The 23,872-nt window shown below is 47.0% G+C and overlaps 1 protein-coding gene across 1 annotated transcript in view; it reads left to right on the forward strand.

The window, feature by feature from the left end:
• Window positions 1–23,872, forward strand: part of CAMKK1 (calcium/calmodulin dependent protein kinase kinase 1) — a gene marked incomplete at both ends in the record, with an annotated part of 60,354 nt that overhangs the window by 36,111 nt on the left and 371 nt on the right. The window contains 6 exons of the mRNA XM_082328091.1: window positions 5,489–5,688; window positions 6,409–6,462; window positions 8,113–8,186; window positions 12,622–12,709; window positions 15,396–15,524; window positions 16,596–16,699. Of these exons, the coding sequence (XP_082184217.1) occupies window positions 5,489–5,688; window positions 6,409–6,462; window positions 8,113–8,186; window positions 12,622–12,709; window positions 15,396–15,524; window positions 16,596–16,699 (649 nt within the window). The remainder of the gene's footprint in view (window positions 1–5,488; window positions 5,689–6,408; window positions 6,463–8,112; window positions 8,187–12,621; window positions 12,710–15,395; window positions 15,525–16,595; window positions 16,700–23,872) is intronic.

The following is a 23,872-nucleotide window of genomic DNA, read 5'->3' on the forward strand; positions in this document are numbered from 1 at the left end:
TGCCCCTGTTGGGAAGCTGTGAAAGCAGGAGAAGCAGGCAGCCCCTCCACAGCACACCCCACATCCTTGTTGCTCTGAGAAACTCCAGATTCCTCTGTTTCACACCTGAACACCCAAACCATTGTATCAATGCTGCTAATACCAACTGAGTTAAAATACATCATAATGAAGAAACAAAACGAAGCCCTGAAAAGCCAGACTTTCAAGGAGACCTTTTATTTTGGGTAGTTGTTTCCTATGGGCTCAAATTTGGAGTCCCAATTGTGGGTTCATCCCAGCTGCTATAGGCAGTAGGTGCATCGTACCTGCTAGAGGCTCTGAAATCAAGAGGGACAGAGTAAGATGGTCCTTTCCCAACTGTTGCTCACACCCTGAGTGCTCTGAATCCTCTTCTGATGTTGTATTTCTCCACCACATAGCATCAGCCTTCAGCAGGCTTTTTTTAGGTGCCTGCGCTCCATGCCCAAAGTCAGGAAACAGTCTAGACTTTTAGGCATGATTTCTCTTGTTTCTGAGCACCTCGGGGCTCTAGGGTTTGACTAAGTCCAACTTCGGATGTGCCGGGTCAGGCTTTCTAACACAGGTAGTGATGGAAATGTAGTATATGCGCCCTCACCTGTTCATACCTGCTTCGTTCGTGGGGCAGCTGTGAGGTCTAGCAAACAAGTATTTCTGACATGCTTTAGGATCTTTGCCTAGACGATGCTCTAGAAATCCATGGGATTGTTATTCAGATGCAAATAGGCCTGAAATACTGTTACCTTTCCACTGAAGTGAAGGATGGGTCTAATAAAACCGAATTTAATGGAGTGCTGCACAATCAGACTTTCTCCTAAGGCCTCTGTAATATCTTACATTGTTTCGTTTTCATTATGAAGAGGTATTGATCTATTCTTTGAATCGGGTCTGTCAGCACAGAAAGTAGAGAGCATCTTGGAGCCCAGGGAAGTTGTTCCAGTGAGCTGCTGACCTCTGCTTTTAGAGCAAAATCCTTTCCAGGCAAAAGCAACAAGTGGAACCGTTTTATCAGTTTGTCAAGGCAGCTTCAGTAAAGTGCTCTGCTTTGGCAGGCTCAGCATAGATTTTAACCTTGGGAGGGATGCAGACAGGTACATTTGCGTGGGAATGAGTGTTTTTTGGCTGTTGATGTCCACCTTGTATGTGGCACATGGGGCCTCGGAGGCAAGCACTGACGGGATGGTCCTTCCCAAGGCTGCGTGCATCCAGCACCACGTTGCTATGGCTGGATGGTGTGGATCTCGGGGCAGCCTCGCCGGGGCTGACATCTGCCTGCTTTGTGACTGTTACTGTAATGTCAGAAGCAAAAAACCCAATGTCTCGTTGTGGCCAGTCTCCTTGAGCAGCATACAGAGTAGCTGAAAATTCCCTCTGAAAGGCACGAACTCAACTTAGGGTTCCCATTTCCCCATGGAGAGAACTAAGGGAAGGTCATGGGTTGGTTTAAAAGAAAATCCCCAAACCCTCATGGAGCAAGTTTAGGTGTGGTGATACAGATACTTTGTTTCTGTTTTTTTAATGCACATTTGGGGTTTTATTTATGTTGAAAGTGCTTTGCCTTCTCTACTCTGCCTGATGCAGCCCTGCTCCTGTTTGATAGCAGCTGTGTCACAACATGTCCTTAGTCCCAAGGACAGGATGAGTGTTTTGTTTCTGGGACCTCTGGTCCTGGCTTCCAGTGACATTCAATAGCAGTCCCAGCAAAGCTGCCTTTCCTGATTGCTGCTCTTATGTCTGCAGAGGAAAGGAACTTGCTCCCAGATGCTTCAGGCTGGTGAAATTAGAGGGTTAATTTGTGCTGGTGATTATGTTTAACTGACTGTGGCTGTCACCTACTCCCCTTGGGTGGCTCCATGGGTTGCGTGGTTGTCCCTTCTGTACAGTCATTAGCAGTCTGGAGGGTATCAACAGTGGTAGGCTTTTATTTCTGAGATGCTTAGCTCTCCCTCTGGAGTTCTGCAGGGATAACACCAGCTTTTCCTCTGGGTGTTGTGCTGGAAATGCAGATCATGCTGGTTTAACGAGTACCTTTCCTGCAAGACAGGTGTCCCCAGGCTCCTTTCGCACTGTGTGGCAGTGATGCTTGTGTCCCGCCATTTGGCCGGTCAGCCTTTGGCCAGCCCTGCTGAATTAATTGTTCCTTGCACTTCTCCCTGCAGTTGCATTATCTGCAAGAGATCTGGACTTGCAGCAGAAGTTGGTGGGTTGGGAAGTTTTTCTGTGCTTAGTGGTGTTAATGTCCTGCAGATGAGCAGTCCTGCTTCCTTTTTGCAGCTCTCAAACAAGCCAGGTTTTTTCTATTGCCTACAAGTGGCCTTGGGAATGATTTTTGGGGAAATCTTTTACTCTTTGTTCTGCAGCCCTGTGTTGTACTGAACTGTACCAGTGGCAAGGCACAGCACAGGAGAGGATAAGACTGTGCATTTTGAAGTCTGAAGCCCGTTTTGGATAGCTGTGCGAGGGAGGATGCCCACAGCAGCTGGCAGACTGGGACTTTAAGAACTGTGCTTCTTCAGAGCAGAAAAGGGATTTCAGGTTGCCTTCATCAGGTTAGCAGCTCCACACCAATCATTTCTTAGCAGGTGTGAGCTCTTGCTCTTACAATTTTTGCAGCTGTGATGGAGCCTTGTTTATTTGCACCAGCTGGTGTGTGGTGCACAGTTCCTGTCCCCTGTCCTTCTCCCTTCATGGCTATTGCCTCTGCACAAGGCAGCTAGACAGGGGAGAGGATCTGCAGATAGAAGTTTTTTGAGCCAGCTGGCACAAGACTTTCATTACTGTCACCCAAACAGCATGGCAAAGCAGCACGGCACGTGGGTTGGACACTGCTCCCAGCACTGCTGCTCCTGACCTGGCCAGCCACTTCCCCTCTGTGCCCATCTCCTTCCCATCCCAGTTTGTTGTTATTTAAACTGTGTGCCAGGTTTGCAGAAGCGCCTGGCTGACGCTGCGTTGCAAAGCCCTGGGATGTGTCAGGCGCACTCCTGAAAGCCCAGCCTGTGCTCCTCTGCCCCACAGGCACTTGTGCTAATTTTCTCCTCCGAGCAGTTGAGGTCAGAGCCTGTCACGGTCATGTGAAGCATGTGGATATTCTGGTCTGGGAGGCACAAATGTTCATTGACCCTAGTGTTTGACGGCTTTGATTTTTGCAAAGGATGTGTTTCTTATTTCTTTGTTCAACATTCATATTCCTCCTGTGCCTTACAGCCAGTAGTGCCCAGACCTGCTGGGTACCAGGCTGAGATGGGCACTGAACAAACACAGAGCATCTGGCAAACGGCCTGCGTTTTTCCTCTACTTTTATTAGACTGCGTAAAGGCAGGGAATGTGTTTTACAAGATAAATAGTTATTTGATATGGGAATTGGTTTGTGGTTTTGTTCTGTTTTTTTTTTTACTTTCCTGTACAGAAGAAATAATAAAAAGCCTAGAGTACCTGCTTGCCTAGTGTAACTCCCTCAGTTTTGACAGACTTAGCTCCAGGGAGGTACTTGTATGGCCCACATATATTTGTGGCCTGTATTTTTTTTTTTTGAGGCTTTGGGGAATCTTAGCCCTGTGGTATCAGGCATAGTACCAGACACGTGCATGAAAGGCTCATCATCTCCTGAAGGGAAACTTCACTCCCCTCCCTCACTTTTTTGTTGCTCTCCCTATATTACCATAATGAAATGTCAGCTTGCCACCAGCTTTGCTGTGGAGCAGATGTCTCCTCGTAATTACTGTTGTTGCAGGGTTTTCAGTGTTTATCCTGACTGTCTAGCCGGGCTGTTACAGCGTTAACTGGCTCACATCGCAGAGTGGCCATGCAGTTGCTGCACATCTGGAAGAGGATGTAAGCGCCAGTGCTCTCCAGCGAGCTTGTGTCTACTGGGTCTCCAGATCAGCTTTTTAATGTGCCAAGGGCAGCATCCCCTTGCAGTGCTTGAAACTAAGGAGAGGTCCTTGCAGAAAAAGTATCTGCAAGTATGACTTCCCCTCCCCAGACATGGCCTGCTGGAAATTTGACTTGAAAAGAGCAGAACGGTTACGTGAAGTTTGTTCGTTCTTGGTGCTGAAACACAAGCTGGGATGCTCTGTAGGGCAGCCTGCCTTTGTGGCAATGCATTGACCAGGTTTGTAAAGCAGGAAAGGGTTAGACCAGCATTTTCTCCCACCCAATTGTGTATTTCCTAGGAGTTATCAAAAGTGCTCATGAGGAGGTATAAAGACAAACACGCTCCATTTGCAAGAAGGAAATGTGAAAATGGAGGTTGGGGCTGGAGGAGGAGGGAGGATGAGGGGTCCTGTTCCCTTGGGAAGGGTGGTAAAGACTTAGAGGATTTTCCTGTCATGTTCAGTAAAGTCTCTTGCGTTTTCTATAGTTCTGCTTTCGGAGTCATTTCATGTTCTGAAACTTGTTTTTTTGATTTTAAAATTTGTTCTCCAAGTTCCTGAGAAGTCGGCCACTTTACTGCAACTCCCTGCTGCTGCTGCTTCACTCAGTGGCACAGAAATGACTTTCTTGCAACTGCAATATTGCTTCCCAGATAGCTTGTAAGGAGAGGGATTTTTGTTTGTTTTCAGTGCATCTCAGTCTCCAAGCTCTTTGCAAGGGTTTCTTTCATTTTGAATGTACAAGCACTTCAGCTGATGCCCACAGCTGGCCTCGTGGAGCCGGGACAGAGCTGGAGTCTTTGCTGCAGCCTTGCAGAGCGAAGGGGCACGTGTAGGAGCAGCTGTTGCTCCGAAGGACTGTGTGGCAGAGGTTTGGCCAGGACTCTGTGCAAAAGTGGTTGGAGTGGCTGACAGCTCTGGGGATTTGGGGTGATGCAGAACAAGTTGAGGTTGTTTCTCTGGGCCCCATTGCGAAGCATGGCTAGAGAGCGCTTTTTCGTGAGCGCTGGCACCAACCAGCTGGTGATTGCTCCCCGGTCAGAGTTATTTTTTGAGTTGGAAATACCCACTGATTTCTGAGCTGTTGGCTGGACTTGGTGCTCAGCTGCTAGTTGTGTTATTTTGCCTAAATATCTCCTCTGAGCTTGTTTCATTCTGCCTGTGGTTCTGCCCCATTTGATTAGCTTTACGGCACTGCGGTTTCAAAATAAACAAATTAAAAATTAACCTCTGTTTGGATCCCATAAACCTTTAATATAGCAAGTTGCCCAATCCATCAGTTGGTCTGATGAGGTCAAGCAAATCTGCAAGACTTGAGTGATTACCTTCTCTAACAGCTCTGCTCAGTCCCGTTGGTTGGGCTGTTTCTGCGTTCATGTATTTGAGTGTTGTACTCCGGTGTACGCCCCAGTGAGGCACCGAAGAGGAATGGCTGTAGGAAATGGCACTCCTAGTATGTTGTACTGCATATCCAGCAGCAGCTTCGGGTGGGGTGCCTGAGTTTGCACCTTTATTTTCATCCTTCTGGAAAGGTTTCCCCTGGGTGCGTTGGCTGCTGTGACAGACCGTGCTCCTGGTTTTATTTTTTTTTTTAGTGCACTACCAGAAGATCGTTCACCGGGACATCAAGCCTTCCAATTTACTCTTAGGAGATGATGGGCACGTCAAAATAGCTGATTTTGGAGTCAGCAATCAATTTGAAGGGAATGATGCCCAGCTTTCCAGCACAGCAGGGACACCAGCCTTCATGGCACCAGAGGCCATTTCAGACACTGGCAAAAGTTTCAGTGGAAAGGTAGGTCTTTGCTCACAGCTGATGTCTCCTGGGACCCGCAGGCATGGCACAAAGGGCAGCACCACACCTGCATCCTCTGCGTGTTGCCCACCCAGGGATTGGGGAGGTTACTGAGTAAAACCGAAGCTCTAATTCTGTGTTCAGTCCAGGCAAAACTTACATTGGTTGTTCTGTGCAGCGGGCAGACAGACTTTGCTGTGGATCCCTGCCCAGAAAGGAGCTATTTTAGAGCCCTTTCCCTGCCCAAAGGGGAAGGAGGAAACTCCTGATTCCCTTCCAGAATAATCAAGACACAGAGGGGGCTGCTGGGCACCAAGGTCACGTCTTGATCCCCGAAACAAGGGGCACTGCCAAGCGCTGTGATGCAGATGTGGGGATAGGGTCTAGTGGTTTTATTTTTGCCTGGAAGAAGACTTTTGGGGTTCAGCTCCTCTTTGATGTTCAGCCTTGAATGGTGTCATCTCCTGTAAGACGGGGCTGCTTGCTGGGCACTGCGTTCCATAGCAAGGACAAGGGTGGCAGCGTCTGGCCCAGCACGGTCCTCATTCCCCCGGCATGCTACAGATGCCTTTAGGAGCCCAACTTCAGAGAGACTCTGCACAATAAAATAGAAAATATTAAATGCATACAAATAATCTTCTGTGAGTCAGTGGGAAAATCCAGCTCATTCAGATCATCTGTGTTGCATCTCATTTACTGCCTGTACGTGCTTTCTTTCAGGCACTTGATGTATGGGCCATGGGAATTACCCTGTACTGCTTTGTTTACGGGAAGGTAAGCTGGCTTTCAGATGCTGGAGCCTTGCATGGGAATGTCTGCCGGATGGGCTTTTGACTCATTCCTTTCCAAATAAAGGCAAATACTAGAAACAAAGACCTACCTTCTGCAAGCTCCCATTTTTGCCAGTCACCCTGCAGATGAGAAGGGACTAACGTTGTGATCTGTGGAGAGGATGGTTTCTAGAGTTGGCCCCTGTACTTGGAGCAGTTGTTTGTGCTACAAACCCCAGAGCAGCATCAGTAGCACCAACAACGGTTTGTCAGGGGGTTATCCATATTGCCTGTATTTGGAAAGAAGCCAGGTAGAGCATGGAGAGAGTCGTAGGTTTGAGCCCAAGCTACTGCAGCACTTCAGCAATCCAGATTACAGAAAGCTCTGTCTGCCAGAGCTGAGCTGGGCCAGATGGAGTCCACTTTGGCAGAGCCAGCTCTTCAGAGCTGCCTCCTGCAAACGCCATATCCTGTCATGGCTTTTCCCTCTCCTGTGGCCAGAAGCCCCTCGTCCCACCCACGCTCTCCCAGGGTGAGCAGTACAGCAGGTACGTGCAGTCTGTGTGTGCAGGTATGTTACCTGAACCTCCTGTCCGAGCACGGACCACTGCAGATCCCACCACACAGGCATAGGGCATCCGGCTCAGGGGTAAGAAGTGGCTGGGGAAGATGGCAGAGGCAGAACTGTCTCCATTGCTGGTGTGATATCACTGAGTTAAGTCAGGATGGAAAATATTCTCTGACCTGTGTCTATGATGATGTCCCATTTGGGGCCAAGTCCTCAAGTGATGGGCTATAACCTTGATTTTATATTCTGCTATAACCTCATGGTGATATTACTTGCCTATGTGGCAAGCACTGGAGGAAAGAAAGAGGGGAATATAAAAACAAATACAGACATTTGTCTGTTCCACGTGACCCTGTACAGTAAATATCATACATTTTGTACCTATTTTATAATTCATAATTTAATCTGGCCAGGCAGGCTGGGACAGGGCCCACCAGCAGTCCACAGCCCACTAAAACAAGTGTACCTGCTCCTTCAGTTTTGATGCAGATGTTCATGGGGCCTGTGAATATGCTGCTCCTGCACCTCCCACAGTATCCACTGTGGCTTAGTTCACCTCCTGTCAGTCCCGCCTGCCCTGCTAGGTAGGAAGAGCCAGAATCTAGGTTCAAATTAATGCAGTGTAAAAAGCTGTGATGGAGAAAAATGTGCTTTGAATCCATATATCTGAATTTACAGTGGAAAACCAGGTGTTTTAATAGTAATACCTACCTCCAAATGATGCTTGTCACAGAGAGACCTGAAAGCAGTGATACAAGCCAGGTGATATCATATATCAATTTTGCAGGTAGAAAAAGTGGAGCAGAGAAAAGGAAAATTAGTAGTTCATGGTCACCTGGTAGGCTGGATAGAGGGGAGGTATCCCAATCCAGTTCTGTATTACTTAGGTCCCTCTGCTGTGCTGCATTTATTATTTAATAAGGAATAAATCAATTTATTGTATGTGGGGAGGTCTTGTTTATTTCTATCTCTGTGTAAAATCAAGAGAGTGCGCAGAGAGAGTATACTTCTGTTATGTGAATGACAAATGCCTAAGCAGTGCCAAGATCTTTGACAACTGGAAAATCTTTTTTGTTTGTTTTACAGTGCCCTTTTATAGATGAATATATTCTGGGTCTTCATAACAGGATCAAGAACAAGCCTGTAGAGTTCCCAGAAGAGTAAGTAAACTTTACTCAGCTACTGTAAAATAAAGTTCAGTCTTTGGCGTTTTTCGCTGTGCAGCATAAATGCCGGTAGGTCACCACAGAGGGACAGACAAGGGTGGGTGAGGTGCTTTGCGTTCACCTGGGTCTTTCACGTGGGTTTTGTGCTCACGTTGTTGTCGAGGCATTACATCTGCCTCTGCTGCTCCTGTGTCCACATGCAGATAAGGACTAAAGGAAATGGCTCTTGAAATCTTTGGAAGCCAAGGGGTTTCAGTCTGGATCTAGGGAGTTCTGCCTCAGCTACTTGACCCTGGAGACGGTGGAAGCATGGTTTGGTTGGGGTTTTGTGTTTCTCCCGTGTGGTAGCCTCCAGAATAATTCAGTGTGTTAGTTTTCAAAAGCAATGTGGTTTATAAACCTCGGTCTCGGTCTAAGTAAACACATGCTGCTTCTGTGGACTTACCTGGGAGCTGGGGGAAGTGTCTGATGGAAGGAGGCTTGTCCTGAGATACAACCACAGTTTGTTGCATCCCCACTCCTCTGCCTCCTCCAACACGCTCCAGGAAAATATGGGTTTGTCTTGCATGCTGGCAGACTGGGGCTAGTTTTGAAAAAAACAAATTAATTTACCCATTTGATATTGAGAGGCTGCTTACCCCCGGCTTTGGTCAGTGAAGGAGACCTGTGTTGGCCACCATCAGAGCTGTGTGGTGGAGACTACTGGGCTGTGTTAGGTGGGATGGCCGGCTGCACAGTCACAGTGCATCCTCTAACCCACAGCGGTGCACTCGGTGGTGAGAGGGAACAAGCCAAGGCCACTTGCGTGCTATTTGAACAGTGGGAATTTCAGCATTGAAGCACTGAGCAGTGTTCATTGGTCTTGTCAGATGAGCCTGCCTGGAGATGATCACACTTGATGTGTGCTCAGTCTCTTACCACCAAACCACCATGCCTTTCCCTTCATGTATTGGCCACTCCTCGGTATTTCCTCAATCTTCAGGCCTCTGGTGACTTTCTGTTGGTGGTTAATTTGTTTCTCCTCGTTGCTATCAGATGAAGTAGCCAAAGCTGGTCTCCTTATCTGCCTTCCCAAAGCAGCACAGTAGTCAGGCAAAGAATTTTTGACCTTTTTGATGCAATTGTTCATTCTAATAAAAACTTAGAGATAAAATGACTTGATTTAAAACGGACGTGAAGAAATTAAAACTCTAATGAACGGCACATCTGGTATTAGAAAAGAAGGGAGGGATGTTGTCGGGCAGCCTGTGATATGTGCATGTATCCACCATCTATTACATGAATTATTTGTGAGATGCTCATTGAATTTTTAGACACCTACAGCGAAGGGCCGGACCTCTGCCTTGGCAGTCCCAGTCCTTCTGAGTCTGCAGAAAGCAGTGGGTACTCGGGCAGTCCTCTTTTAGCTATCTGCTTTAGATGGGATGACTCACGCCCCAGGCTCCATGGGCTGTATTAATTACCTCTCCCTTGACTGAAGCACAGCCACTGCAGATAGCTCGGACGGAGCCATCTCCGCTCAGGCTGATGGAGCCCACAGAAAGGGCTGTGTGGAGCACACCGCGCAAGGACCTCCACAAGGTCAGGCCACTTGTTTGATGGCAAACATGGGCACCATTCCTGGGTATGGAGCAACTCTGGCAAGCCAGCTGTGCCATTGGTGAGGTTTTACAGCTAACCAGGCTTCGGCATTAAGAGCACAAAGGCTGGTCATGCCACATTGCTGTGTTCCCACCGGTTGTTCTGCAGTTGGGGCAGGATTTTGTCTTGACAGCACTGCAGCAAAAAAAAAAAAAAAAAAGTTTTTCCCTGGCATGGTCTTTCTGCTTGCTTGGGTCCTGGCAAAATGCCCATGTTCTCTCAGCCATCACATATTTGGGTTAGCAGTCAGCTTACAAGTGACTGTTCCCATCTGTCTCTGCAGTAAGTTATTAACATTTAATGGGCTAACTGGGTTGTGCTAAGAACCTTTTCTTCATTCAGACATTTCCTTCAGCGATAATTAGGCTGCATGATTTATTTGGATTTCTCGGTGACCTGCTCTCCCAGTCTAAAAAAGGCTGCACCCTTCGTTAGGTTGTTGGAGGAGCAGAGAGTTACTGGGTAGTGACAGCTGTCTAAACTACATCTATTTGTTAGATAAAGGCAGTAACAGAGATGCCTATAAAGCTGGAATTCACTGGACTGGATCCACCCTGACCTCCCACAGAATTAGCACCTCGCTACAGTTAAGAATATTTTGGTTTCAATTTATTTCACCATGGTTACAAAAGACACATTCCTGTTTGCAGACAGTCCATGGAAACTCATTGCCTGTTTCCTGACAACCTTTAGGACAGAGATGGAGCTGACTGTACCAGCCTCATTGTCCCTTCCCTTCCCTTAGAGACGCTGGGATAAATATTTATCCCTCTGGAGTTCTCATTCATGTCAGTGAGTCCTTGGCATGATGCAAGGTAAATGGAGTTAGCTCACACCCTGATGATCCTGGCATGACTAAAAAGCAAGCTGGAGAAGTTTCTGTCCAGACATGTATTAAGAGAGCCAGAAGCTCTGCGTAGTCCCTCCTGGTGATGTCCAGGACAACGTTCTCTGACCTGCGGGCACCCTCTAAAATGATCTATGGTACTGGCAGCCCTCCCACGTGGGTGCTGAGCTCTGTGATGCTTGGCATTTTCCTGAAAGCTGTTACAGGACTATGACTGTGAGGAATTCCAGATAGCACAGGCTTTTCAGATGAAAAATGCCATTGGATACGGCATGCGCCATGGCAGAATGGAGAGAAGGAAAAATAGAGACAGGGTGATGCAGTCTGTTACCTGGTTGTAACCTACCTGAAACTCTGTGATCCTGTTTACAGGGCTTTTCCTTACGACATTAATCCTATGTTGTGTAGAAATCAATCTGTTGCCCAGAAATGTTAGGTGATTATATAGTCTATTTCTTGTATTTTAAATAAAGCTGTTGCCAGTTTGGCACAGATCTAATGTTAAGTATTTTAAAAACACCATCGCACCTGCATCTCAGTGTGGTCCTCCCTTAGGAGTCTGTTTATTCTGACCTGCTAAATGCACTGTCACTCACCATCGCTGATCCTTTGTGCCTGGAACTCATCTCAAGAGCAGCACAGTTGTTCCCATTCCCACCTAAATTGTCTCCTGCAGTTCAGCCTAGGCAGTGGGAAGTCTCTGAGGACTCATCCTGCCATTCCCCTTGTCTGGGCCATATTGCCTGTGTACTGCAGAGCCTCGATGCAACTCTGAAAGTGTTCAGACTGTAAACTGAACCCGCTTTCTGCCCCTTCACACTGAACAAGCAGTGTTTCCTTGTGGTTGTTTGTTAAAGATCCCATAACCAAAGTCTACATAAAGTATTCATAAATTATTAAACAGCAGCTCTGTTTTCATCAGACTAAAGTATCCCTTACTGTGATATGGTCTTCATTTAGGTTTATGATAGTTTATTCTCTCCTGTGCTTGGGAAGGGAGCAGAGGAGGTGGGCACAGCACCTTCTCCTCACAGTGTTTTCAATCTGAAATCCAGCCCTGCTGGGGAGTGACATTTTATGCTGCCAGATCCCATCTCCGTGCAGAAACACAGCTCCTTAAAAGTAATTTGTGATACAGGCTTTCAACTGCCTAATACAATTCTGTCATACGTTGGCATTTTATTTCAGTAGCACTTTGATCATACAGATCAAGTGTGTTTTAAAGACGTTGCCTGCATCATTAGCAACAGAAGTCATGGAAGCCTTTGGACTAGAGGGACAGACTGCAGGACCAAGGGCTCCGTGTGAATAGGATGCCTTCTGGGTTCAGGCAGGTGCATTTCTCTTTTAGTCATGTCTGTTCATTCCCTCCTTTTGTTACCCCAAGGCTCATCTATACAGGTAGGAAATACCGAGCTACCAAACAGCCTGCCATCAGCATTTATGGAAGCAATTTAATTAACGTAACCTGCAAGCTTAGCTGGGAACTTGAACATCAAATGGGAATGTTTTGTCCAGCACAGGGTTGCTCGTGATGCAGGTTTGGCAAATCAAGTTGTGCCCTTCTTGTATCATAGAGCCCAGCTCCAGTTCTGCTCTCGGTAACGCTTTGGTGTCCCAGAATCTGTCCTCTGAAATTCCCCTATAATGCGTTGTCTTCAAAAATGTCCTTAGATCCATTCCCCTGAGCCCTTGTGCTGCATTTTGAGAGTGTGCTGCTGTGTTAGTGGGCAGAACAGGATAACCAAACCCCTTAACAGTGACCATGGTGCCTGAGGAGGAACCAAGCCAACTAGACCTTCCTTTCTCAAGCCAGGTTTGCAGAGAAAATACCTTCTGAGCAGAGCAGATTCTCTGCTGAGTAACTGCGGTAAGGACTGTGCATGCCTTGAGCACTTACAATTCCCTTGTTAACTGTATACTGCTATTTTCTTTACTCAGAGCACAGATAAGTGAAGAGCTCAAGGAACTGATCCTGCGCATGCTTGATAAAAATCCAGAAACAAGGATAACAGTCCCTGAAATTAAGGTAAATTGGACATTGATATCATAGTCTTTTTGTCTCAGCTGATTTTGTTGTTCCTTTGGTACCTTCTAATGAGGCAGAGCTATTCCCAGAGTTTGTTTTGGGAGCTTTCTCTGGCACACTGCCTCGGAAAGGGAGGTTGCTCATTTTGCAGCATGTAACAGCTCTGTCACTGCTGCTTGTTGGGGAATATTGACAAAAGCTTTCTTGTTTACTTATTTAAATTAAAATTGCTCAAAAGCTGGCTGATCCTCAGCGAATCCCTGGGAGAATCGACATTGTCATGGGGACTGCTAGCTGCAGAGCCTGTGCTGTGGTGTTGGACCTGTGTTACAGGGGCTGGAAATGCGTTCCTCTGGTGCTTGCGTGGTCAACGGCCTCAAGGCAGCATACTTGTTTCTATCAATCAGCTTTAGTTGGGGGATTGCTTATTAACACAGGGAGTGACTAAGACTGGTAGAGCACAATGCTTCACAAGGCTTGGCTTCATTCTGTTTTTGCATGGGCTTTCTGTTTACGCTTTCTTTACACCCCACTGAGGCCTTGAACCTGCTGGAGACTCTCAAGATTTCTGCAGAGATCCATCAGCATCCTCTGCGGGGCACACAACTCTTCTTCACCTTGTCTCAGGCCAACACCAGCACATTTGCCACCAAAGCTGACGGTAGGAAGGTTGAACTTCAAGAAGAAATGTGACGTCACTTCCTTCCATGCCCAGGAGGCCACAGCCGCTGATGGTGGGAAGTGCTTTGGGGCTGTATTAAGTGATTTCACTTGGCAGCTCTTGCAGGCACTTCACGTGGAAACCTGAGCCCTTTAAGAACCCTGGGGAGAAGAGCAGAGCAGGGTGCTCGATCTTGTCCCTGGCCTTGCACTGAAGATGCTTAATGTGCTTGAGGACTTGTGTTTGAAGCTGAAAGAGCATGTGTCTCTTGCACCAGGCTGGGCTCTGGGCTCAGCCCAGGGCCTTGAGCACTGCTTTTCTCATGTTCTCAACCAAGGAAACCATCCCACGAGAGGCAATAGAAAAAGGGCAGCTTTCTTCTGTTGTTCCCCCAAGAAAGATGATGGCCAAGCAGCTTCTTGGCAGAGGCAGCTGTGGAGTGACTGCCACCATCACTGAAGGAATCCAACCCAGAGAGTACAGAAGAGCCCAGCGTGTGCAGCTGATGCAATCCAGATGAGATAGCACGCTCCCTCCATATTTGCATTCACAGACTAATCCCAAGGAGCGTCTTTGCTCTGCAGTAGCATGCAGCTGGCTGCATGGCACTGGGGCTCCAGCCTTGGCTTCTTGTGTAGTCAGATGTTTATAAGTGGCTGTTCCAGGCCTCCTCCTGCTCCTCCCTGGGTTCCTTCCATTTTGTTTTCCCCTGTTTTCACACTCCCCTCCTCTTCCTCTTTCATGTTCCTTACTTGTAAGATAAAATCCTGACGTGGCTGCAAACGTTCTTGTGCTGGCGAGCATTAGTTCCATGCTGCTTCTCATATGTGATCATTTAGAGTTGGTAAATCTTTGATGGTCAACATTGAAGATAAACATGGCAAAAGCTGGAAGGAGGCGGTAGAATTATATGAGGGGGTTAGGCTGGACAAATATCTTAACTGCTCTGCCAACTGGGTTTGGAATTGCTGTTCACCATGAAAATAAATAAAGCAAATTGTTTCATATGAGGAACATTGAATATATGGCTAGGCAGTCCTCTCCCTAGCTGAAATGTCCACAAACCCCAGGTAAACTGTAGGGTTTAGTGCACTGGTTTCACTTAAGGCTGGATGTGGTGATGCGCCTTTGAAAGGAGTCATTATAAGCACAATTAACAATCTTTGGAAAATGCAACTTAATTAAGTGCCGTAAAGAAGCTCATCACTAAGCCCTTGGAGAATGCTCTGGACACCTGCATCCAACTCATTGGAATGGCAGTAGGCAGTAAGCATCCATCCTAATTAAACTCCTCATCCTGGGGGGTGAGGCAGGCCTTTCTAGCACCAACACTGGAGGTTGCTCTCCCTGACAGGCAAAACATCCAGCCCTGGATGTGCGTAGCAGAGCCTCGCCCTGTCCTGCTGTCAGCTCCCTTCCACAGCAGCACGTCAGCGACAGGGAGGGATGGTGGGAAACTGCCTCCTTCCTCCTTTGTGTGGGTGTGTAGAGGTTTACGTAGTGTCCGGGTGGCAAAGTGTGTTATTTATTTATGTAAGCAGGAGACCATTGCAGTAGCACAGGTCCTCAGTACTCAGGCCCAAGTACTCCATTTTAAGCACCTAAACCCTTGTTTGTGTAGATGTATACATGATCTTGATGCTCCCAGGTAGCGAGCACATGTAACCCTACATGAAATGTGTGCATATGAGAGAAAAAGATTAAAAGGCTCTGGATAACTCAGATTTTCAAGGCGTTTTAAACTTGATTCGGAGGGTGCTGGGTTCCTCCAAGATGCTGGTTGGTGGCAGTGGGTGTGACAGCACTGGGCATTAGGGGGTACCGTCTGGCCAGGCACCAGATGGCAGCGATTTCCACGGGAGCTGTTTGAGCCACGTTGGTGTAAGTGGAAAATGGAGCAGTACCAACAGGCAGCTTACCCCCATAATCAGTCCTGTGCCCCCGTTTCCCTGTTGTCACCAGCATCATTGTGCTCTGCTGTAGAAGGGAGACCCACAGCTGCCTCTTGTGTTCCTCCCCACACAGGTGCATCCGTGGCTAACCAAGGGTGGCGAGGAGCCCCTGCCACTGGAGGAAGAGCACTGTACTGTGGTGGAGGTGACAGAGGAGGAGGTGAAGAACTCTGTGAAGACGATCCCGAGTTTGCCAGCCGTGGTATGTATAAACCACAACCACATCCTCTGCATGGGTCAAGAGCACGATAGTTTGCTGAAGCTCTCAACTGGTGAAGGAGGTTTGGAGAGGGTACACGTGTGCTCCTGGCATGAGAAACTTGGTCTTTTAAGCCAGTGTGAACTTTCAGTGTCTCTGAGTACTGCAGCAGCCTGACTCTGCAGGGCCTGACCGTATGAGCAGCCCTGTTTATATCTGTCTGGCTGCTCTTATAAGAGCTGGAGGGTCACACCTTCAAAGTGTCTGGTATCAGACATCCCGAAACACCAGAAGCATCCCAAGTGTGTTTTGTTACATTAATCTAGAGGTTGCAAGACACTTCATTTTAATCCTCAAAATGAAGGCTCCCAACCTGGAGGTGACCTGGCCAGAGAAGCAGGGAGAGGGTATCTGCCAGTGGAGTACATAACTGGCGCTTGCCTGCCAGCCTTGGGGGATCACAAGTGGGTGTTCAGGGCTCTCTCGGCAGTTTGTGTGTAGCGAGCTTGGAGGTCTGCTCTCGGCGATTCCTATGATGCAGGTGCCTTTGGGGGTTCCTCGTACTGGGGAGAGGGGTGTTGAGCATGAGGACATGTTTTCAAAGCTCTTGTGGTGTGATGTTAATATAGACACTTGCCCCAACAGCCAGCTAGGGGAGTGAAAACCATCCTTTCCCCTTGACAGCAGGACCTTTGCCTTTGAACCCGCAGGAGGTGGCGGCACTCTCTGCACAGTGCCTGCCTGGGAGGATGGCCCAGGAGAGCTCTGGTGCCTCTTTCTCACAGCCTTGGACCACCACGAGTGGCAGACAGTGATTGGCAGTGTCTGCTTCACCTCTTGCCAGCAATGGTCTGTGTCCAGGGGTCTGAGTTCGCTGCCCGAGGGAGTGGCCTTGACACTGCCTGGAACTCGCATAGCTGTTCTGTGGGTTTCTCTAGTTTGTGCTCTAGCTGTAATTCTGTTAAATGTCTGTTGAATTATTAAAGAAGCTGATGTTAGGCTCCTTTGAACTAGCTACAAGGGGGAGATATGTCAGTCCTGCTGTTCTCACTGGTCTGTTTTCCTTCCTCAAAGATCTTAGTGAAGGCCATGCTAAGAAAACGCTCCTTTGGAAATCCATTCGAGGTTCAGACCAGACGGGAGGAGAGGTCCATGTCTGCTCCAGGGAACTTACTGATGTACGTATATACAGCTTTACCTGGCTCTGCTGCCCATGCAGAGTAAAGGTGCGTGGGGAGGATGAAGGAAGCAGTTTGCAAATCTTTTCTGTAGCATTTAAGGACAAAACTCCCTACTAAATCAAATACTGAGGCTAATATCTACCTCAATTCTTCTAGGGTTAAAATACAATGCAGTAAAGCAGTCTAAGTACTCTTTATAGATTCAGTTCTCTCTGTAAAATTGGTTTGGCCTAAACACAGGTAAGGTGCTAAACTTGGGTCTGATTTTTAACCTGTTAGTTTGTAATACACTGTGATCAAAGATCCATTAGAGATTGGTGAACTAAAATAAGTTTAATTAGAGTCTAATCTAGATATGTATTGGAGGGTTTAGGTCTTCTCTCCCTCTTATGGACAACAGAAAAGGCACCAGATGAGCAGTTTGCATGTTTTATGAGCTGGAAATGAGATGATGTGGCTTGTGATCTGGGGCCCAAGTCTGGGCAGAGACACCATGGAGACCCATGGGCAGACAGCGGAGAACACTTTGACGTTGCTCTTTCATTTGAGAAAACATACAGTATTTTTTCACACACCCAGTTGTGAAATGGTGGGACACATTGTAATGGAATATTTTGGAGGCTGGATATAAATGGCTATATTGGGATTAAAAAGGGAGTAGACAAATTAATTACTATTAGATTCATCAAAATTTTTTAAACACAATGGTCTTGGATATGCAGGGGGTGGGAAGGATTTCTCTGTCCTTTATTTGTCTCTAACTCTTTCTCCCTCATGTTGGTTACTGATCCCTTTCAGAGCCAGGATTCTGGGCCATCAGTCCAGTAAGTAACAGATGGACTATTAGCCTGCCCTGGGACAGTTATTTTCATGTTCTCACCCTGCAGAATCTGTAAGGCTGCAGTTCACAACAAAGCTGTGTTGTCCCAGAATGATCCTTTTCCACCCAAAATCCCAGTACCATGCCTAGCAGACTCCCATGAGGGTGTGCTAGGAGCCTCACTGCACCTTTGACAATGCAAATAGAGGAGTGTCTCTCTCTCATGGGTGTGTGGGGATTTAAGGGCTCAGCTCAATTAAGGATAATGATGCTTTAGGGCCCAACTGTGTATCAGAGAATTCAGTAAAGGCTTTCCCTTTGAGTCCAGGACCAGTTAATATTAGACAGTAGTTTAACAGTTAAACACCCCATAGACTGAGCACTGCTGTGGGGACATATCTGAAGAGCATGGCAGTCACAGCTCCTTTGCCAGCTTAGCCCAAGGGATTTGTCCTCATTTGTTTCCCTTGGCTCATTGCCTTCCAAATTAGTTATTGCTAATTTGACACACGTCCCTGCCCGTATCTTCACTGTCATTCCTGGTCACTGCATTGCATTGCTCTGAGATGGGAGAACTTTTACTAAATTTGAAGAAAAATGTATTGTATGCTTCTCACTGTCCAGGACAGCTAATTCAGAGCAAGGCAGGATTTCTTCTTTTCAAGCTCTGCCTGAATTGCTATTTCAAGGTGGTCTGCTGTTCTAGTACCTTGAGCCTGTTTCCAAGAGGGACTCGTTTCCTTCCACCTTCATTTGAGATGCTTAAAAGCCCATGCCACTAACTAATGAACTGGTGGGAAAACTTCTTGACCCTGATGCTGTGGCTGGTTCCTGTGTGGGGCCGGGTGCTTTATTATCTGCTCAGAATAAGTAAAGTTCATTTGATCCGATGTAGCTGTGAAGTTTCTGATTAGCCACATTATCAATGTCTAATCCCTTTTAAAATCTTTTTAGGCCTTCAAGATGAGCTGTAAGCCTCCATTTTTATTTTTGTGTCTCCTTTCTAAAGTTGCTAGTCAAATTCTTCTCAGGCTATACAAAACCTGCATCTTTCCCTGTGTCTACTCATTGCAGCCCCATGTTTGCATTCAGTTCCCTTGTACAGGACTATACTAAAAGGTTTTTGAAAACCATGTATAATTTCCACTGTTGTGCTGCTGTGTCCAGTGTGCCCTTGGTTTACAAGAACATGTCAGGTCAGGGATGGAGCTGCAGCCGTGCTGGGCTGGCCTCTACCCAGCAGTGGAATCGCTTAGAGATGTCCAAAAAAAATGTGAATGGTCTTTGTGCCAGTTCTCCACTGCACCAACTTCTGCATTTAACTCCTCAATCGCATGCCATCAGTGGCAATTTTTGGCAGTAACAATTGACTTTGTCCTAAATTAATTCATGCACAACTGGAGCTTTGAGAAGCCAGCTCGAAACCCTTCTGTTTAAAGGAAAGACATTGGCTAGGTCTCTTCAACAATAGTGTCGTATATTAAACACTACAGCAGGGATGCTTTTTTTCAGGAATGTGGATTATTATTTCAAACTTTGAAAAATGCTATACTGGTTGAATCTAATGAAAATTGCTTTAAATTTAAATAGATTTGTTGAATCTAATGACATTGATTTTTAAATGAACCGAGTCTAATTGGGAATGTTCATTGTGCAGTGAGTTATCTGCAGTGTCGTTTCCACAGGGGCAAACAGAGCTGGACACTAAGCCCATCCAGTTCTTCATTCATAGCAGTTTGTTCTGTAGTAAAACCACCCTTAATAAACATATAGAATATAACATCAGTGCAAATGTTATGAATAGCGCTGTGTTAGTTAAAATAAGTTTTGACTGAGTTTGGGTTACTATAAATTTCTAGGACCTAGCAAGAACAGATAATGTTGTTGTAGCATAAAGGCTCTGCAGAGTTCCTGAATGTCAGGCACCGTTTCCACCCCCATAGCTGGACAGGGGACCCCAAAAGTGGGACTTGCCAGAAGGGCAGCACCTGCAGCCATCGCTGCTCTTTGGCCGCGCTGCTCTGTGGTTGCCCATGAGGAGCTGAGAGAAAAGCGAGCCACAAGTTCCCAAGCTCTCCACCACAGAGCTTCTCTTCCCCCCGTGGCAGTGCCTTTAGAGAGAGAGAAATCAGCTTTTGTAATACTGATGTCCTTCTAGTTATAGGTAGAAAATAACTTGTTGTGTTTCTATATAAGAAAAAAAGCAATTTGAAAATTCCAGTTTCACATTCAATTTATTTAATTAGGCCGCATGTGAAATTGCCAGAGCCCCACTCACTGCTGCTTCAAGCATCTTACATCTGTGCCCATACTGAGAATATATTTTGCAGGAAATCCTCTGACAGCTGAGTCTGCTTTCTGGTATTTGATGCCTAATTGATGGCTCTTAAAATGGATCTGTCCTTTAAGATCACTCTTTGGGATTTGCAGAGGAGAAAACTAAATCATGTGGTTGAATCTTTTTTTAATTTCTCTCTGCATTACCTATACACAGTGTGCTGGGCTCTGTTCTTAGAAATGCTTCGTGCAGAAGCCTTTGCGATAGCAGATGGCCTTTCATGTTTGCTGCAGCCTTTGTTCCTTTAGAGGACACCATTAAGACACCAGTGATTTTGAAATAGTTCTTAAATTAGTACTGGAGGAGAGAGGGCTTTTTTAGCACTCCTTAGACCTGGAAGAAGCAAATCCTCTCCTGGGTGTTATCTATTGCTTTGTTTAATAGCACTGAAAAGTTAAAAAAGCAGCTGTTAAAATGGTAGGCATATTCACCAGACAGAAGGGAACTAAAATGAAGATGCCCCCGTTTAGCAATTCTTGGTTTGCAACAGCTGCCTCTCCCACGAGAGCACCTCTGCACACCTAGGAGCTGTGTGTGAGCGCTGCCGGCTGTCACGTTACCCCGTCAGCTGCGCGGTAGCCAGGGCCGGGTGTGCGGGCAGCACCGGATCCTGCCTTTCAACACTGGATCTCCCAGAAGATGCAGCGGTTCATTGAGCCTCGTAGATCCTGCAGACCATGGCCAGGTTCAAGCCTGTCATTAGCGGTGGCTGCAGAAGCAACTGATCATTTCTAATTTTTCCAGTTGCAGAGTATTTTTTTAAACCCAGCTGTTTAATGTTCACAGCTAAGTTCTGGGTTTCTGTTAGCAGTGTTTGCTGCGTTTCTTCTGCCTGCTCCAGATTTCTCCTAATTGAGTCAGCACTGGCTTCACCACATTTTATTACTGCCATTTATTGCAACTACTACCTATCAAATTAATTGCTGTGTTTTGACAGACCCAATTTACTTTCCCATTATGGCTGCTATTACTATTGATGAAATGTGGTTGTCAGCTCCTGTACGGGGGATCAGTCAGTATTTAGAAAGCCTACCCTGCTTCCAGCCTTCCCAAAAGAGAGCAAAAGAGCCATCACTGCCCTTAGGGCCATACTGTCCATGTAAGCCAGGCACGAGGAAGCTGGGCGGGGAGAGGTAAAAAAGTGGCTGACCCAGGTCTCCAAGCAGAAACAGCTTCTTTCAAGTACCAGAAACAGAGGTACCTCCCTCATGGGAGCTTTATGCTGAGAAATTCCCAGGGCTCAGTGCCATAGGGCTGCTCAAAAATAGGCTGCAGAGATCCCCCTAGGGCAGGCAAGTTTACAGCATCATCTTTGAGAAGGGAACGGCTGCAGGTTGGGTTTAAATTTGCCAGATGTTTCCACTAAAGCTGTTCCCTTGGTCTCTGCTAGTGCTCGGTGTCTGTCTCTCCAGTCCCAGGAAGATTTCAGGTCGGTAACACGTAGATCCTATTAGAACAGTCAAACCCAACCAAAAGCCATATGAATGGCAGTGGTAGGGGCTGGAGTGGGTTTGTACCAGTGCTACCAGTGCCCATCCTGATCTGTCCTTCGAGCTGCAAGTAAATGTGTCTGCTGCTCCATCCTCCATTTCACTCTGCTTGCTAGGCTTGTTAGGTACAGAAATCCAAGCTCCTTTGCCTGCTGCCATCATCTTCATGATCACTTTCTTCCTTTGTCTCATTGTTTTGCTCTCAGGGACAGGCTCCTCTTAAACACATCTGTATATTTGCATCCGTCTTTAAGGTAATTCAGTGTTTGTGTTTCCCCTGGGTGCTGTAGAAACATGTGTCCTCTCCTCAGCCTGCGTGATTTATGTGGTAGTGAGAGCATTCGGCTCCTTCCTTCCTTCCTGTAGGAGCAGTTTTACTGCAGTAATTCTCTGTGTGTGACACTAATGTTTATGTATACTTTCTTTTATTATTATTATTTGTGGTTCTTCGGTGTTTCAGCCTTCTTTGGGGAGGGAGGGGTAAAAAACTCCAGTTGGGTTTTAGCAGGAACTGCTGCTCAGCCCCACATTTGTGGAGGGAATAGCTACAGAATTTGGGAAAAGATGAGCTTTGTGATTTGAGCCCAGGTTTAATATTTAGTGGTTATGCAAAAGAAATAGAGCCGGAGCCATCTCTGCTCCAGCTGTTCCACCGCTCCCCTGCGCTTCTGCCTCTGATGCCATGCCGGGAGAGCAATGGGCTGACCAAAATTGTCCACTCTGTGTGACCACCCGCCCCACCTCAGCCAGGACTTCAATAAAACACAGGCATTTGTCCAACCAGTTGCACAGACCCTTCCAGGAAGCAGTCTCTCCAATTAATTCTGTTAAATAACAAAATAACATTCATTGCAAACCGTGATAAACTGTTTACAAACATCTCAGCATGAAGTCTCAGGATGTAGTGCTTAGGCAGGACCCGGCCTCCTCCCAGGCCTGGGGAGATCTGGTCTGGGGTGAGAGGCTAGGAAATAACCACGTGCCTCTAAATACCTTTGGGAGCAGCTCCACTGCTCTGGAGGCTCTGGCTGGCCTAGTTTATGGCTCAGAGACGAACAGATGAGCTCGAGCCAGGATGCTGCCCGCTCCGAGTGAGGAAGGACCTGCAGAGATTCTCCAAAAATAGTTAGGAGAAGGCAGGCGGAGGAGGATGGGGACTGACGTGGCACTGTTGGTGACAGCTGGTGCCACTGCCTGCTGCTACATTTTTCATAGAGAACTTCCTCGTGAGGAACGGCCCTTTTTATTTCAAGATGTATTTCAGGAGTGACTGCGCAGCCCAGCCACGGTCAGTTTGCCCCCAAAGTTTGCCTGTGTCCTCAGCAGAGAGGAAGGGGACATCACCAGCCTAGATGAGGGCAGATTATTGGTATTAAATGGGGACTCAGTGGAGGAATTAAGCACTTACCAGCAATGTGTGTGTATATATGCTGTGATTCAGCTCTTTGTAGGTTGTCCCACTCCATGCCTGTCCCGTGCTGCCTGCGTTTTGGAGGGAACTGCTCTGAGGCTCATTCCTTGCTGGGCATGAAACACGGTGTAAAAACGCAGTGGTTGTGATCTCCCTGCAGCTGCTGTGGTTAACAGCGATGTGGTGTCTTGGATAATTGCACAGGTCAGGCTTCACTTGCCTGGGGTTTAAAAAACGTAGCAGAAATACAGTCCTATTTCTTAAACAGTTATTTAATGGAAGTTCACACTCAGCCTCAGGCCTCACAGCATGAGCCCTGGCTCCCGTGCAGACTGATGCCTTGATCTCAGCTGCTGTACGTGCAACCTGAGTTGAGCTGATATTCACCACCGTGCACAGCTGTCAGGTCAACCTGTTGCACCCCTCCCATGCTGGCTCAAGGCGTTCGAAGAGGCAGAAGCTGCTCAGGGCAGCAGGGGAGCGTTGAACGCACCCTGGGCACAGAGCGGGCTCGGCAGGACATGCCAGGCAGCTGCAGGCAGGGAGCTGTGCTGTGCAGAGCTGCCTGTGCTGTGCCGGAGAAAGGAGCCTCTGCTCCTGTGCGGGGTGGTAAATCATTTAAAGAGGATGATGACAGGCACCGAAGACAGGGCTGTTCCTCAGCCTCCCTACCTAGGGAAATGGTCCACGTTCCAGGTTCAAGGTCAGGTTTATCACAGGACTTTGCTGGAGCAGAGGGAGAAAGGAACATGATTTTGATCATTTCTGGTTTCTTTGAAAAACAAGCTATCATGGCATACATACAATGCAAGTAAGTTACCTCGGCTGTCTCTTAGGGACTGCTGCTCTCATGTGCTGGGCGATTTTGGGGACCAAACTCACAGAAACTGGAATCAAACAGCTGTTGTGTAGGGAAAACTGGGTTCTGGTAGAAGCATTCAGTTTTTGTTGCATTTTTACAGCATAGCTTTGGAGAAACAGTTATGGTATCAAACCATCACTCTGTTCTTTTTTAAAAAAAAAAAAAAATCAGATTAAAGAAAAGCAAACCAGAACTCCCCAAATACAAACTAGATAATTTGGAAACATTGCTGCTGGTCTGCAAGACTTT

Source organism: Platalea leucorodia (assembly GCF_965183815.1).
Source record: "Platalea leucorodia genome assembly, chromosome: 16".
NCBI lineage: Eukaryota > Metazoa > Chordata > Aves > Pelecaniformes > Threskiornithidae > Platalea > Platalea leucorodia.